The sequence below is a fragment of the Cimex lectularius genome, unplaced genomic scaffold (genome assembly GCF_000648675.2).
Source record: "Cimex lectularius strain Harlan isolate CLEC.00 unplaced genomic scaffold, Clec_2.1 scaffold3, whole genome shotgun sequence".
Taxonomy (NCBI): domain Eukaryota; kingdom Metazoa; phylum Arthropoda; class Insecta; order Hemiptera; family Cimicidae; genus Cimex; species Cimex lectularius.
In genome coordinates, this window is record NW_019392688.1 from 3,404,565 (window position 1) to 3,416,998 (window position 12,434).

Below are 12,434 nucleotides of genomic sequence, written 5' to 3' on the forward strand. Positions count from 1 at the left end.
TTTCCACCGATACTTGCACACCAACACCGCTGACGTCCCTGTAACCATCTGTATATACATATGTCGCAGAGGGCAGTGCGTTTTTTATTGTTTGGAACTCCTGTTTGTATATGTAGTCAGGAGTGGTGACTTTATTATATTTCGCCAGTGATAGTAGAAATTTAGGGTCGGGTAAAAGCCAGGGGGGATAATCGATTTGGTTTCTTATTTGATTGGGGGCACTGAAAACTGCATAAACTGCAAACTGTAGCAGCAAATACCATCGGGCAAAGGAGGTGTAGAAATAGGTTAGGCAGACTAAAACGATCGGAAACGAACTGGTCTATCACCCCTTAGATCACAAGAAGAAATGTATAGTGCGACTAGTATAGCTTAGTAGGTCTTGTCTTCTCAAAAATTTATCTGATCTATTGTAATGTAACCGTTGCAGATCCTCAATTGCCTGATCTTGAACCCAGATCTTCTGTTGGTTTTGTATCCTCTGATGCTGCTTGGCTATCAAACATGGTTAGACCAGGTAGTTTTATACTTACCGAAGAACCTCGTGCCTGGTAAGTGCATAAGAGTTAGAATTTAATAAAGTTTTGTTTAGTGAATTTTTTGATTTTCGTTGAATCCAAGCTATTGTATTCTTATTGGTTGATCTCAGTCCAATATGTTTATTTTAAAAGTGCCAAATTATTAATAATCTTAATAATTTGAAGATAACCAGGACTATACCAGTCAGCAGGCGTCCTGTTATTTTAATGTATTCGCGTATCAAAACAAAACAAATGTAGAATGATTTTTTTTTTTTTTTTAATAAGATTAATTGTGAAAAATAACTTTTAGATAGTACGGTAGGTGAGTGGTGTAAAATCCTCTTTGCATTGTAGATGAAATTCCTGGATAATATGGCATTATACATGTTCTTTCAAGTATCCATGGAAACCCCCCAAAAAATTTGAAATAATTCAAATTAGTTTTTATTTATTTTTCCTGTAGTTTATAGTTTTCTGTTCAGACTTTCCCCCGTTTCTAATTTTCTTTTGGCCCTTTGTTAAATTCGCGAACGCCGTTTTTCCAGTGCGCCGCGGAAGAGAACAAATTAAAAGATGGACAAACTCACATCAAAGGCGTAAGTAAGCCGTTTTTTATCAAACGCGTACATTTAGGATTTCAAATCGTTTCCCTCAGGGCAGCGTGCTCGCTCCTTTCCTTTACTCAATTTATACCTCCGACCTACCTACGCAACCTAACACTATCACCTTCATCTTTGCCGATGATACCGCAATCCTTTTTCATGATAAAGATTCCCCGTAATCTCCAAAATCATCTTCACATCCTAGACGACTCGCTCCGTCAAACTAGTCGAAACTAAATCAACAAGCATAATACTTACCCTAAACAAGAAAACGCTCCCTCTAGTATACCTCAAAAACGTTCCCATCCCAATTGCGAACCATGTACGATACCTCAGACTGTACCTGACCAAACGACTGACGAAGAACTTCCTGACTTAAGCGCACAGACTGTAACATACGATTTTTCATGCTTAAACGACTACTGGACAGACGATCAACACTCTCACTAACAAACAAAAGAAAAATTTACATTGCCCTCCTGGCCCCCATTTGGACATACGGACTTGAACTTTACGGGACTGCTAAGCGTTCCAACCTCAATCGAATCCCTTCAATCGAAAGTCCTCAGAACAATAATCAACGCCCCTTTCTATGTATACAATCACACCATCCTTACGACCTACACATCCCTCTTGTTACCGAGCTAGCCCAATCCCGCTACAAAACGTTCCATTCCAAACTAACCTATCACCCGAATCCTTTTGTCAAAAACCTGTCATCCACCACATTACCTAATAATCCCAACAGAAGACTGAGGCGTCGTTGGCCCCGCGACAACCTTTACACTTGACATCGGTCTTCTAGGACGGAGTTCATATCGCTCATCGTATTGATGTACTAACGGCTACCATCACTGGATGGTAGCTGTTCAAGCTTTCATGCTACTGTTATAATTGTTTACATGTAAATATTATATGTTTTACTTGTTTCGTCGAAGAATGCAGTTCTTAAAAAAAATAAATAAATAAAATCGTTTCCCTTTTTCAGACTTACGCCGAAAAACACAAAAAGCCTTACACGGTAGGTAAATCTGTTGTAACTTGTCCTTTTTTCCATGCTTGTAACTTTCTTTTTCTTCTTTTTTCTTTGACCTCAGTATCTCCCCTTTCATCAAATTCCTGAGAGAGATGAAGGACGTCGTCGAGGTCGCTGAATACGCCGAGGATCGACTGTATTTCATAACGGTGCGGAACAAAAGAGAAATGAAGAGCACACCGTATGTCCATTTTTTCAACACGGACGATACGCTCATCTACCACAACTTCTACGGTGACTTTGGCCCCCTTAATCTCGGAAAACTTTACAGGTTTGCTAAATTACTACCTTCGCTTAGATCGGTTTCTTGTCCTTAACGATTTGTTTCAGGTTTTGTTGTATGCTATTTGCCAAATTGACATCGAAGAATTACATAAACAAAAAGCTTGTTTATTGGACGATATTGGACAAGAAAAAGAGAGCCAATGCTGCGTTTCTCATATCCGCTTTCGCTGTCATCTACCTCAACAGGAGTCCGAGGGATGCCATTGGTCCGATATTGAAGACAAAGCATCCTATAGCGCCTTTTGTTGATGCCAACATGAGTGAGTCTTTTGTTTTCTTTCTTTTAGTGTAGTTATTAAATTGTTTTTGGTACATCAGACGGGGTCAACGAGGCTTTTACGATACGAATAATAGACTGCCTTAACGGGCTTAACAGGGCTTTCTACTTCGGTCTCGTCTGCTTCTCAGATTTCGATTTAATAGAGTACGAAACGTACGAAGGGACTAACCTCGACAACCCCGGTGACCTGTCTTGGATCGTGCCCAAGAAGCTGCTTGCGTTTGCCGGCCCTTGTGGCGAGAGGAACGGCAATTGCCCAGTCGAGTTTTACATAGGGTACTTCAAGGCGAATCAAGTCGTATGCGTCATCAGGCTAAATAAAAGCAGATATGACGCTGGCATGTAAGTTATGATAGTTAAGTTTGAGATGAACTTTAATAACCAATCGTCTTAAAGTTTCATAAACCACGGGATAGACCATTTCAACATGTACTTCCCTGACGGATCGACTCCTCCTCGAGGGCTCGTGCAGGATTTTCTTGACATCGTAGAGAAGTGTCCAGGAGCAGTGGCAGTGCATTGCAAGGCAGGGCTCGGGAGGACCGGCTGCCTCATCGGCGCGTACCTAATGAAGCACTACAAAATGTCCTCCAGCGAGGCGATCGCCTGGATGAGGATCTGCAGGCCCGGCTGCGTCATCGGCGCGCAGCAGACCTGGCTCGACGGTATGCAGCCGTCGCTGTGGAGGGCCGGCGAGACCTATAGGGATCTTCACCACGGTTCTCCAGAAAAGATGAGACAGCACAAATACGGTATATATAGCGTAAGGGCGAAGACTGCGAGGGAAAACAAACAGGATCTCCACTCCCCGTCTCAGTACAAAGGTCGGTTTGTTCTACTGCTTTGTTATATTAAAATAAAAAACTACGTGACTGTATTTTTTTACAGAAAAGTATCTGACTTCAGTAGCGGATTTCGAGAAAAGAAGACAGTTCGCTGTCGATGATCTCTCCTACTTCCATTTCAAAGGTAAAAATTGCGTTTTATTGTGAGATTTCCTCTTGGAATCTGAGGAGGTGATGACCTGTAGTTTGATCTGTCCATCCTCATTGTTTTGGTCTGACAGTTTTGACTTCTAACCAAAGTGGTTGTTCTGTTATGACACCACACACATCGGAAATCCAATCAGGCAGACCAAAGCAGGGACTGGGCAAAACGATCGAAGCAAATATCACATTTCTTGTATTTTTAGAACGATTGAAGAACAAACAGCAGAACGAAAGCGATCTCCTCGTCCGGGAACCGTCCAACACCCAAGGCGACCTCCTCCTCTCGGCGAGACTCGCCAACCTCAAAGGTTCCAGAGACCAAGATGCCGAAAAGAAGCCGACCAACCCCTGAGGCGCACGCCGAGGAATATGTTTGTCCGTCGTTTTAATCGAATAAAATTTTTTTCGACCAATTTCCAGTTCAATTTCGTCCATATTTAAGAAGTAGTCACTTACCGATGGTCCTGTGTAGTCTTCTACTTGACTCCTTAATCCCCCTCGGCCGTACAAAACACTTTATATTATTATTTGGAGATCGTGAGATGTGGTCTGGTGTGAATGTGTTAGAAAAACATTTTCTTTATCGTGCCAACGTTTCGATCTTTATTGAGATCATCTTCAGGGCCTTGTGTTTTCTGAAACCTACGTCACACCAGACCCCATTTCACGATCTCCAAATAATCATTGGCTGACGGTCACTAAACACCACACATTTCTACATGAGAAGAACGAAGAACATGGGATTTTATGAACAGATTTCAACTACATATGGACACCACGCAAAGAGTATTCTGAAGGACATCGCCAACAATGAGTAGAAACTTGCATCGGCTATCAATCAGAGAACTATTTTGTTGAAATGCAAACAACCCAATGCACAAGATCACTAAACACCACACACTTTATATTATATTAAATGTTAAAAATATGCGAAAAGTATGAAACGTTTAAGTTTTTAAGGTATTGAGTATAAACAAAGGGCAAATTTGGTAGGCAGGGCAGGCAAATCATTGGGGTCCACAAAGGTCCTCAAATTTACCATTATACCATAGTGCCTTTTGAATATATTTTAATGGATGAACTGAGCCGCCAGGTGTTTATGATAATAAAAAAAAATGAAATGTAATATGTAAAACCTTTAGGTAGGAGGAAAAAGAGAACAGAATGAAACGCATCAACATTTTACATTGAACACAGATGGCATATTTATTTTATTTGAGATAGTTAACAATAATTTTATTTATAATACAAATATTTACAATACGCACAAATGATATTATTATCGGTTTCTTTTCTTTTTTTTTTGCTATATTTTCATTTGAATATTAGATTTTATCTGGTAGATAACTGTTATCACAATTATAAGAAAGACATCAAATTCTAAGTCGAAACTTGGTACTGGGTGGGGAGAAGAAATTCGTATAGTTGGAAAGGGGTTTGGATTTTTTTTAAATTTACAATTTTCGATTACGAAAAGATTTTTCAATAAGCGAACTGTTTGGTCGCTTGTTAGGCAGTTATTTTCATGTTCCATCACTACAAGTTGGTCGTCTTTTAAAACTTATCGAATTCCAAAATTATATCGTTTTCTTTACTTAAACACTCTGATAACGGTTGTTTTAGGCCTTATTTTTTTGTTTAAATTTTGGTTCCGTTTTTAGAGGACACTAGAGGCCTCTGGTACGACCTTTGGACCTTCTTTGGCTCTCTCGCGTCTCAATTTCGCCCTTTTTCTCTTGCCCTCTTCTTCTCGTCGCCTTTCCCAAAGGAACAGAGCTTCGTGGAAGTCGTCCGAGCTCAGGTTGCGCTCCTGGATGTGAAGGATGGAGCTGAGAGCGCCTTCCGTAGTTGACTTGGTGAACTTGAATATCTCGCCGGCCTCCTCTTCCGGGTCAGTCAAGCTCGAAGACCGTCCTTTGCCACCTAATCGTGTTCAAAACGTCACAAGGTAAAACTCTGCGATGTACGGAAAAAACCTACCTGGAGACCTGGCTTCGGGTGTTCTGCAGATGCTGACACCGGATATGTAAAGGTTCGGCGATTTCGGGATCCCCGAGCCATCGGAGAGTTCACGGATCGCCTCTAATTTCTGCCCTTCGACTGAAGACGATTCCGACGACAGGGAGAAAGATGAGATTTTCTCACGGGACAGTGATAGACAGCCTTCAAGAGCTGGCCGTTTTCCGATAGAACATAGTTTCCTTAGTCCCTGAAAAAAAAATTCAGTGGGTAGATTAAAATTTGACAATAAATGGAACCCTTTGAACAACAGTACGACTTCCTACATGCATCAGCGGGAGACTCTTTCACTCCATTTCCTGGAGGTTTAAAATCAGTATTGGGTGATTTGTACTTCCTGTATTTTACGTTTATTCAGGCATTAATTTAGCCAATCATTTTACGTTTGTTGTGTACTTTTTAGTGTTACCTAATTTTGAATAGGTGAAAGTATCAATAAATCACCTTATGAGACATCTGAGAGGTGATGGACCTTCGGTTAGGTCATCTTCGGTCATACATGCTCGCCCATCATTGGTCTGTAAAAAATTTATCCAGTTTTGTCCTTGTCCGTACTTTACCAAACAACCCAAGCTGACAGAGAGTTCAGTCATTGGTAAAGACCAAACCACTGAATATGCTTGAAGGCAAATTTCCAGACCAGGATGATCTGGAGATAATTAAACTATCAACTACTGAAACTTCTATGTTACTTTGACTGACGGTCGAAAAATATAATCTACAGTCCAACCATTGAAGACGGCAAAATGAGATCATACCAGGGAGCATTGAAAGATCACCGAAGGACACATAAGGCCAGCTTATTTCGCTCTAATGGCTAAATAATTTTCTGATTGATTTTGGTTTAGTTAATTTTGTTTTTTACGGAATAAACTGTATTTTTGGCAGTATAGTTGAAAACCACTATTCTTTACTGAACTGTGTTTTACCAATGATTCTGATGGTTCGTCGAGGCTGCTCTGCTCCGGGGACGCTTTGACCCTCGAACCTCTCCTCAGCTCTTCAGGCCGGTCGTCGTGTTGTGAAGAGTGGTCCGAATCCAGGTGGTACCTCGGCTCTTCCCTGGAGGCAGACTTGCCGACCCGGCCGAGTTCGCCGGTCGAATGAGACCTGCGCAAGTTCGGGTACTCCTGGTCCAGGAAGACACCGTTCTGGTGTACGTCACTTATTTGGAAACGGCCGTCTTCCCCTTTGGCCCTATTTAAAAACAACGGCATATCACAGTTCAATTTGTTATTGAAAGTTTCTGCCCGTTTACCTGATGTCTCGCAGAGTTTTCCCCCAGCCCTCTGGGATCTCTAAGAGGACCCCAGGTGTTTCGAGGGACTTTGCGTCGAGCGACTTGAGGAAATCTCTGACTGTCTGGTTCTTCACAGAATCTTGTAGGGATCTCTCAATCGCCAAATTAAGCTCTGGGTCGACTGGAATATTGAAAAGTACACATAACGTTTAAAATCAACGGGTCTAATGTTGTGAAGTTTCTTCTTGAGGTCTGCTGGGTGATGGAGTTGGCAGTTAGGTCGTTTCAGATCATTCTGGTCTGCCTATGCTATTCTGCATTTCTCCACCTTCACTGCTTGATCTGTGACCCTGTCTGCTTGTGAGATTCCTGCAGCCTGACAGAATAACATACAGACCAACCATCAGATACCGAAATGCTGACAGACCAAACCAAGATAACAGACTAGGATGACGGAAACGACCAAACTACCACTTAATTATTGGTTGTTAAGGTTCAACATTACACACATCATAAACATTTGGAAAACCTTATTACGCTTTACCTTGTTCTGAGATGTTGACTGCCGCCGCCCTAAGATCCACTGCTCCGACACCTTTCAGCCTTAGCATTTCTTCTTCGATCATCTGCAGGCGAGACATTTCCAGGGCGATGACAAGTTCCATGGAATCATCACCGGTAACTGGAAGATAACCTACGGAAGTGAAAGGTTTAGTCGAAATGATTTTGTAACTGAACTGTAAAACTGAAATTACCAGTGAAATTTTCCGAGTTGCAAGTCGCTTGCGGAACTTTTTCTTCATCAAACTGTAACACACAAAATACCGCATGAATTCGTTTGTTTGCTTTGTTGTTTCTTTTTTATAACCATTTTCTTTTCAGTTTTTTCTTCCTGGTCATCCGAAGAATCTATTGCAGCTGATCGACAGAACTCTAGCCGTCGTTTCTTTGTTATACACGTTGTTTTAACTATCACCGACTTTGGTGTCTTAAGATAGGGGCGGGCTAGTATTTCGGAAAGACGTTCCGTGGCTTCCTCGAAGTCCGACTGTCGATAAAGAAAAGTTTGTTTAAAAAGAAAGTAATCGATAAATGAAGACATAGAGACAATTCACCTGCATGAGATCATAAACGGTTTTTGATGATCCTTCTTCTAAAAAGTATCCGTGAACATAGGAACCACAGAGGATCCTTCGAGCCTTGAGCAGTTCTTTAACACCATCCTCGATAAACACAGCACAGTTGGTGCTTTCTAAAAAGAAATGTACTAGAGACAAAAGTTTTCCCTAGTGACTAATACCACTTACTGTCTTTTTTGGCCCCAGCGAGAGCTTGCATCTTTTGTTTCACGTTTCTGAGCAGGGGCTCTTCCATCTTCCTGCTTATTTCGTGCTTCCTGAACTTAGAGTAATAGGCGAGGAATCTAGAGAGTTCTCCGGACTCCCTCGAATTCCGTATCGCCTCCGTGACTACACTCGCCTGTTTTTCTTCAGCCCTTTTGACCGCGTCGACCCGGTTGCAGCGGAAGTAACCACCCGTAGAAGAGCTATGCTTCTTCCACGACTCGAGACAAACCCAGCAGAAATCGTGCTTGCATTTGAAACATCGGATGTGGTTGCAACCGTCACCTTTCTGGATGTGGGAGCCGCAGTTGGGGCATGGCTTGGAGTTGGTACAGAGCCATAGGGAGTTGGCCACCTCTTGGGAACGGTTTGACACTGTCTCGAGTTCTTCGGGCTTCACCTTTGCTATTTGCGATAGCCATTTTTTCCATTCTTCGCAGCTGCTCGGCGCGTGCGCCTCTCCAAGGCATTCCCAACAGAAAAAATGACCAGCTCCGCAATCGACACAGTGTGAAAAGCTACCGTCCGATTGGGAAAAACGCACCGCCCGGCCACAGCTCACGAAAGGGCACCATTTTATATTTTTATTTTGCTCCACGAAATCCTCGATGTCGAATTGCATGTAGTTATCGGAAACGGCTTTTGCAACCGTTTCGTGTAGAAACTCAGGGGTGACTTGGATAGTGCAGTCCGCCGCTGGACAAAGGATGCGCGACACCTCTCCTTGCGCTACTTTCCCCGTGAGATAGATTTCCCAGCATTCCGGGCAAAACTCGTGTCCGCATTCGAGACATTTTCCGTGTTCGTAAGTGCAGAAACATATACCACACTGGAAGACAGACATAATTTATACCACTCAGGGCGAACCATACGAAAACAGTGACTTACTGTAAAATCTTTGCTTTCTTCAAACTTGAAATTTTCAAAATCGTCTAGTGGTTCCCTAGAGAAGTCTCGGAGCGCTGTCAGGGGGATCGGTACGCCGGCGTTTAGGCAGCACTGTGCCGGGTCTGCTATCCATTTTTCGAGAAGAGTCTCTCTGGACCACTCTAATAAACCGTATTTATAAAAAAAAATGTTTAATTGTTAAATATAAAGCGTTACCATTTTCACGGAGGAGCGCTTGGGCCGTAGAGAGCGATACGTTCAACATATCGGATGTATCGAGAAGCAACTCGTCTTTCACTTCACGGAGATCTTCCGGCCTCAAACCTGAGTAGATCTGTTCCGACCAAACGAGCGAAGAGTTCGAAGAGATTTCCGCTTCGTTCACGACGTCCGAAGTTTCCGTCTGGTCAGAAAAAAACATACGGGCATATTACAAGGTATGGTGTTTGGTACAATGTGAAACTTACAAAGACCATCTTTGCCTCGAGGATCCGAGCCAAGTTGTGATGGCGCTGTGCGGTCGCCAAATCGCAAGCAGTCATACGGGCATCGTTTTCAGCAAAAACGCTGGCACCCGCAGCTATCAGAAGCTGTGCACAACGCGTCAGGCCGTTCAAAGCAGCATGGTGTAAAGCTGTGTTTCCTTCCTAAGCACAGAATTTAAAAAAAAAAATCAACGTAGATTGGCTCATTTGGCAGTAAAGACATATTTTCCGTTTCTTTAGATTGAATGTCATCCAAATGGCTCTTTATCTTATGTTTGTTACATATGTTTTGGTGTAGTTTAGTGTAATGGTGTAAGAATTGCTTTTATTTAACCAAACTCACCACATCTTTTGAATCTAGCTCGATCCTCTCTTTCTCACCGGTTTCTAGTATGACACCACGCCACTGGAGCACGATGCTGACGCACGTGGACTTACGCTCGTGTGCTGAGTAGGACTTGTGCTGTCCCAGTGCACAACAAGAATGGAGCACAGTCTCATTCGAACCGTTCCGTTTGTTCGGATTGCCACCAGAATCGTTCAGGAACATCCTGAGCAATGGTGACAGTATACAATCGGAGAAGATGAGTCGGTAGACTTACGGTTGACTTACCTCAGTAGGTGCTTCATACCGTGGCGCGCTGCATAATGGAGGGCTGTGTTGTGATTCTGCGCTTCGCCAAAACTCAAGTTCGGATCGAAGTTTTTTCTCACATCAGGGCTACCTTGGTATATCTGAAATCAGGCACATTTTAAAAGTTGAACTTTTAAGAAATGCGTTTCCTAAAGGATTAAAATTATTTCGAGTTAGGTATCATTTTGGCTAAGAGATTGCAATCGTACTCTATATGATGATCATTCTTTATATTCATATGGATCTTCGATGAGCAAAGATAACATAGGCAACATTATGGCTTTTGTTTAATTGTTCCTATTTCGTACACCTATAAATTTACTATTTGGCTTTTCCTATTTAACGTATTGAAAGATAGTTGACACAAACGTCTGTACACTGGGATAAGTGAAGTGTACCTGCATGGCGGCGAACTCATCTCCGTTTTGTATGTACTTTTTGAATTTTGACGAAGGGCTCCCCATCACTTTCTCAAGGCCTTGCCCCTCCGCCTCCTACTCATATCATGTTAGTGGAATAAGATGGAGTTCCATTCAGATTTCTTCTGGGCCAAGTGGTAGCATCTTGGCCGGGCGGCGCACTCTCTCCCGGAGAGAGGTTCTGCTGGGCGGAGATCAATACTCCTGGAGGCGGGGGTTTGGAGGCGGCAAAAATGTACGAAATAAAAATGTGTGCTGAACGAGTAAAGTTAGAACGATACTTCAAACCCTGTCGTCTGGAAAGTTTTAGAATATTTGTCATTGAAACACTGAAACAGAGCGAAACAGGACCATGCTCCAGTTGATGTAAAACCTAATAGACAGACTGTTCACTAACTTTTTAACTCTTTGCTGGGAGAAGAACAATGCTTGTTAACTCCTCTCACGACAAATCCATGTCATTTGTAAATTTAACTCATTCATGTTGTAAATATTACAAATTGTCATAAATATATTAAATTTAAAAAAACGTTAAAACACGAAAGTACAATGTTAGACAACAGAAAGCTACGTTATTACATGGGTTAAAATAAAAATCAATCAGTATAGATTTAAAAATTAAATTTTATCACACTTTGGCCTATTTTTCTCATGAATGCACGCCAGTTCTTGGCTCCGTATATAGAGCGAGTAGTCAAGCCACCACATATACGATATGTAAACATCATCCAGCTTCTCTGTCCCTTGTTCCGCTTTTGTACAAAACAATCTTGTATCACTTATCCTGATATTTAATTCCTGCCAAAAGATGCATTTATTACCATAAATAAAAGTTATAAGAATTACACAATCGACCTATACTTAAATAAGTTTCGGACTTTGTGTGTGGGGTAATGGAGGAATCATCAAATCAATCAATTTAACTAAGTTTATGTTTGTAAGTGCTTAATTATAATGAAACATTTAAAATTATATTTTTGTCCTGATTTCCGTGGTCAGGATGGACGAGACATTATGAAATATAAAGAAAAGAAACAGGTAACGTGTTGAAGAAACGGTACGAAGTACCGTTATTATCAACTCAGGTCAAAAGTTTACCCAAAAGCACAAGGGTGGCATTGTCTTACCAGCTAAGTGAGTATAACTTTCTATTAACATTTATATTATATTGTTTTAATTTTTATAAGTAAAATGTACATGCATACATACAACTAGGTTACATGATTAGAGAAGGATATGCGAACTGCCTTTTTGTATTTGTTGTACGGGCGTGTTTAATTCTTGAACATTTTTAAACAAAATTATTCAATTTTTTTTTTTTGTTAAATTAATAGTTTACAGTACTTACATACTTAGTTTGATTAATACACCAAACTATTGAATTTTTATGTGTGGTGATTAGTGACCGTTAATCGATATTTATTTAGAAATCGTGAGATGCGGTCTGGTGTGATGTAGGTTTCAGAAAAACATTTCCTTTATCGTGCCAACGTTTCGATCTTTATTGAGATCATCTTCAGGGCCTGGGATTTACAAACATTGTTTACATATAACAATTACATTTTGGATGTGGAAAGGTACAATGCAAAATATATTTTTTATATATTCAATCAATTTTAAATAAGCATGGGCAGTACAAAAAATTCCCATGGTAAGAAAAAAAATAATAAACCAAAACCTTACATAAAAAGAT

The 12,434-nt window shown here is 41.2% G+C and overlaps 2 protein-coding genes across 4 annotated transcripts; one reads left to right on the top strand and one right to left on the bottom strand.

The window, feature by feature from the left end:
• The first annotated feature begins 920 nt into the window (after nucleotides 1-920).
• Nucleotides 921-4,126, top strand: LOC106662394 (dual specificity protein phosphatase CDC14AB-like). The gene is made up of 8 exons (XM_014386459.2): nucleotides 921-1,117; nucleotides 2,112-2,144; nucleotides 2,221-2,430; nucleotides 2,490-2,704; nucleotides 2,763-3,066; nucleotides 3,121-3,548; nucleotides 3,613-3,693; nucleotides 3,917-4,126. Exons 1-8 carry the CDS (start codon nucleotides 1,095-1,097, stop codon nucleotides 4,063-4,065), a joined length of 1,443 nt encoding a protein of 480 aa, XP_014241945.1. The 5' UTR covers nucleotides 921-1,094; the 3' UTR covers nucleotides 4,066-4,126.
• Nucleotides 4,127-4,965: 839 nt separating this feature from the next.
• LOC106662381 (ankyrin repeat and IBR domain-containing protein 1-like) lies at nucleotides 4,966-11,137 on the bottom strand. Of its 3 annotated transcripts, none has more exons than XM_014386445.2 (15): nucleotides 10,721-11,137; nucleotides 10,302-10,423; nucleotides 10,032-10,239; nucleotides 9,671-9,850; nucleotides 9,420-9,606; nucleotides 9,204-9,364; nucleotides 8,280-9,144; nucleotides 8,088-8,224; nucleotides 7,841-8,020; nucleotides 7,728-7,779; nucleotides 7,517-7,666; nucleotides 6,991-7,153; nucleotides 6,662-6,929; nucleotides 5,694-5,922; nucleotides 4,966-5,636 (listed from the first exon to the last, which is right to left on the bottom strand). In XM_014386445.2, exons 1-15 carry the CDS (start codon nucleotides 10,784-10,786, stop codon nucleotides 5,371-5,373), a joined length of 3,234 nt encoding a protein of 1,077 aa, XP_014241931.1. In that variant the 5' UTR covers nucleotides 10,787-11,137; the 3' UTR covers nucleotides 4,966-5,370. The 3 variants fall into 3 exon arrangements, with proteins under 3 accessions (XP_014241931.1, XP_014241930.1, XP_024081623.1); XM_014386444.2 differs by having other exon boundaries at nucleotides 8,088-8,239; XM_024225855.1 differs by having other exon boundaries at nucleotides 8,088-8,239; nucleotides 10,504-11,137.
• Between the last annotated feature and the right edge of the window lie 1,297 nt (nucleotides 11,138-12,434).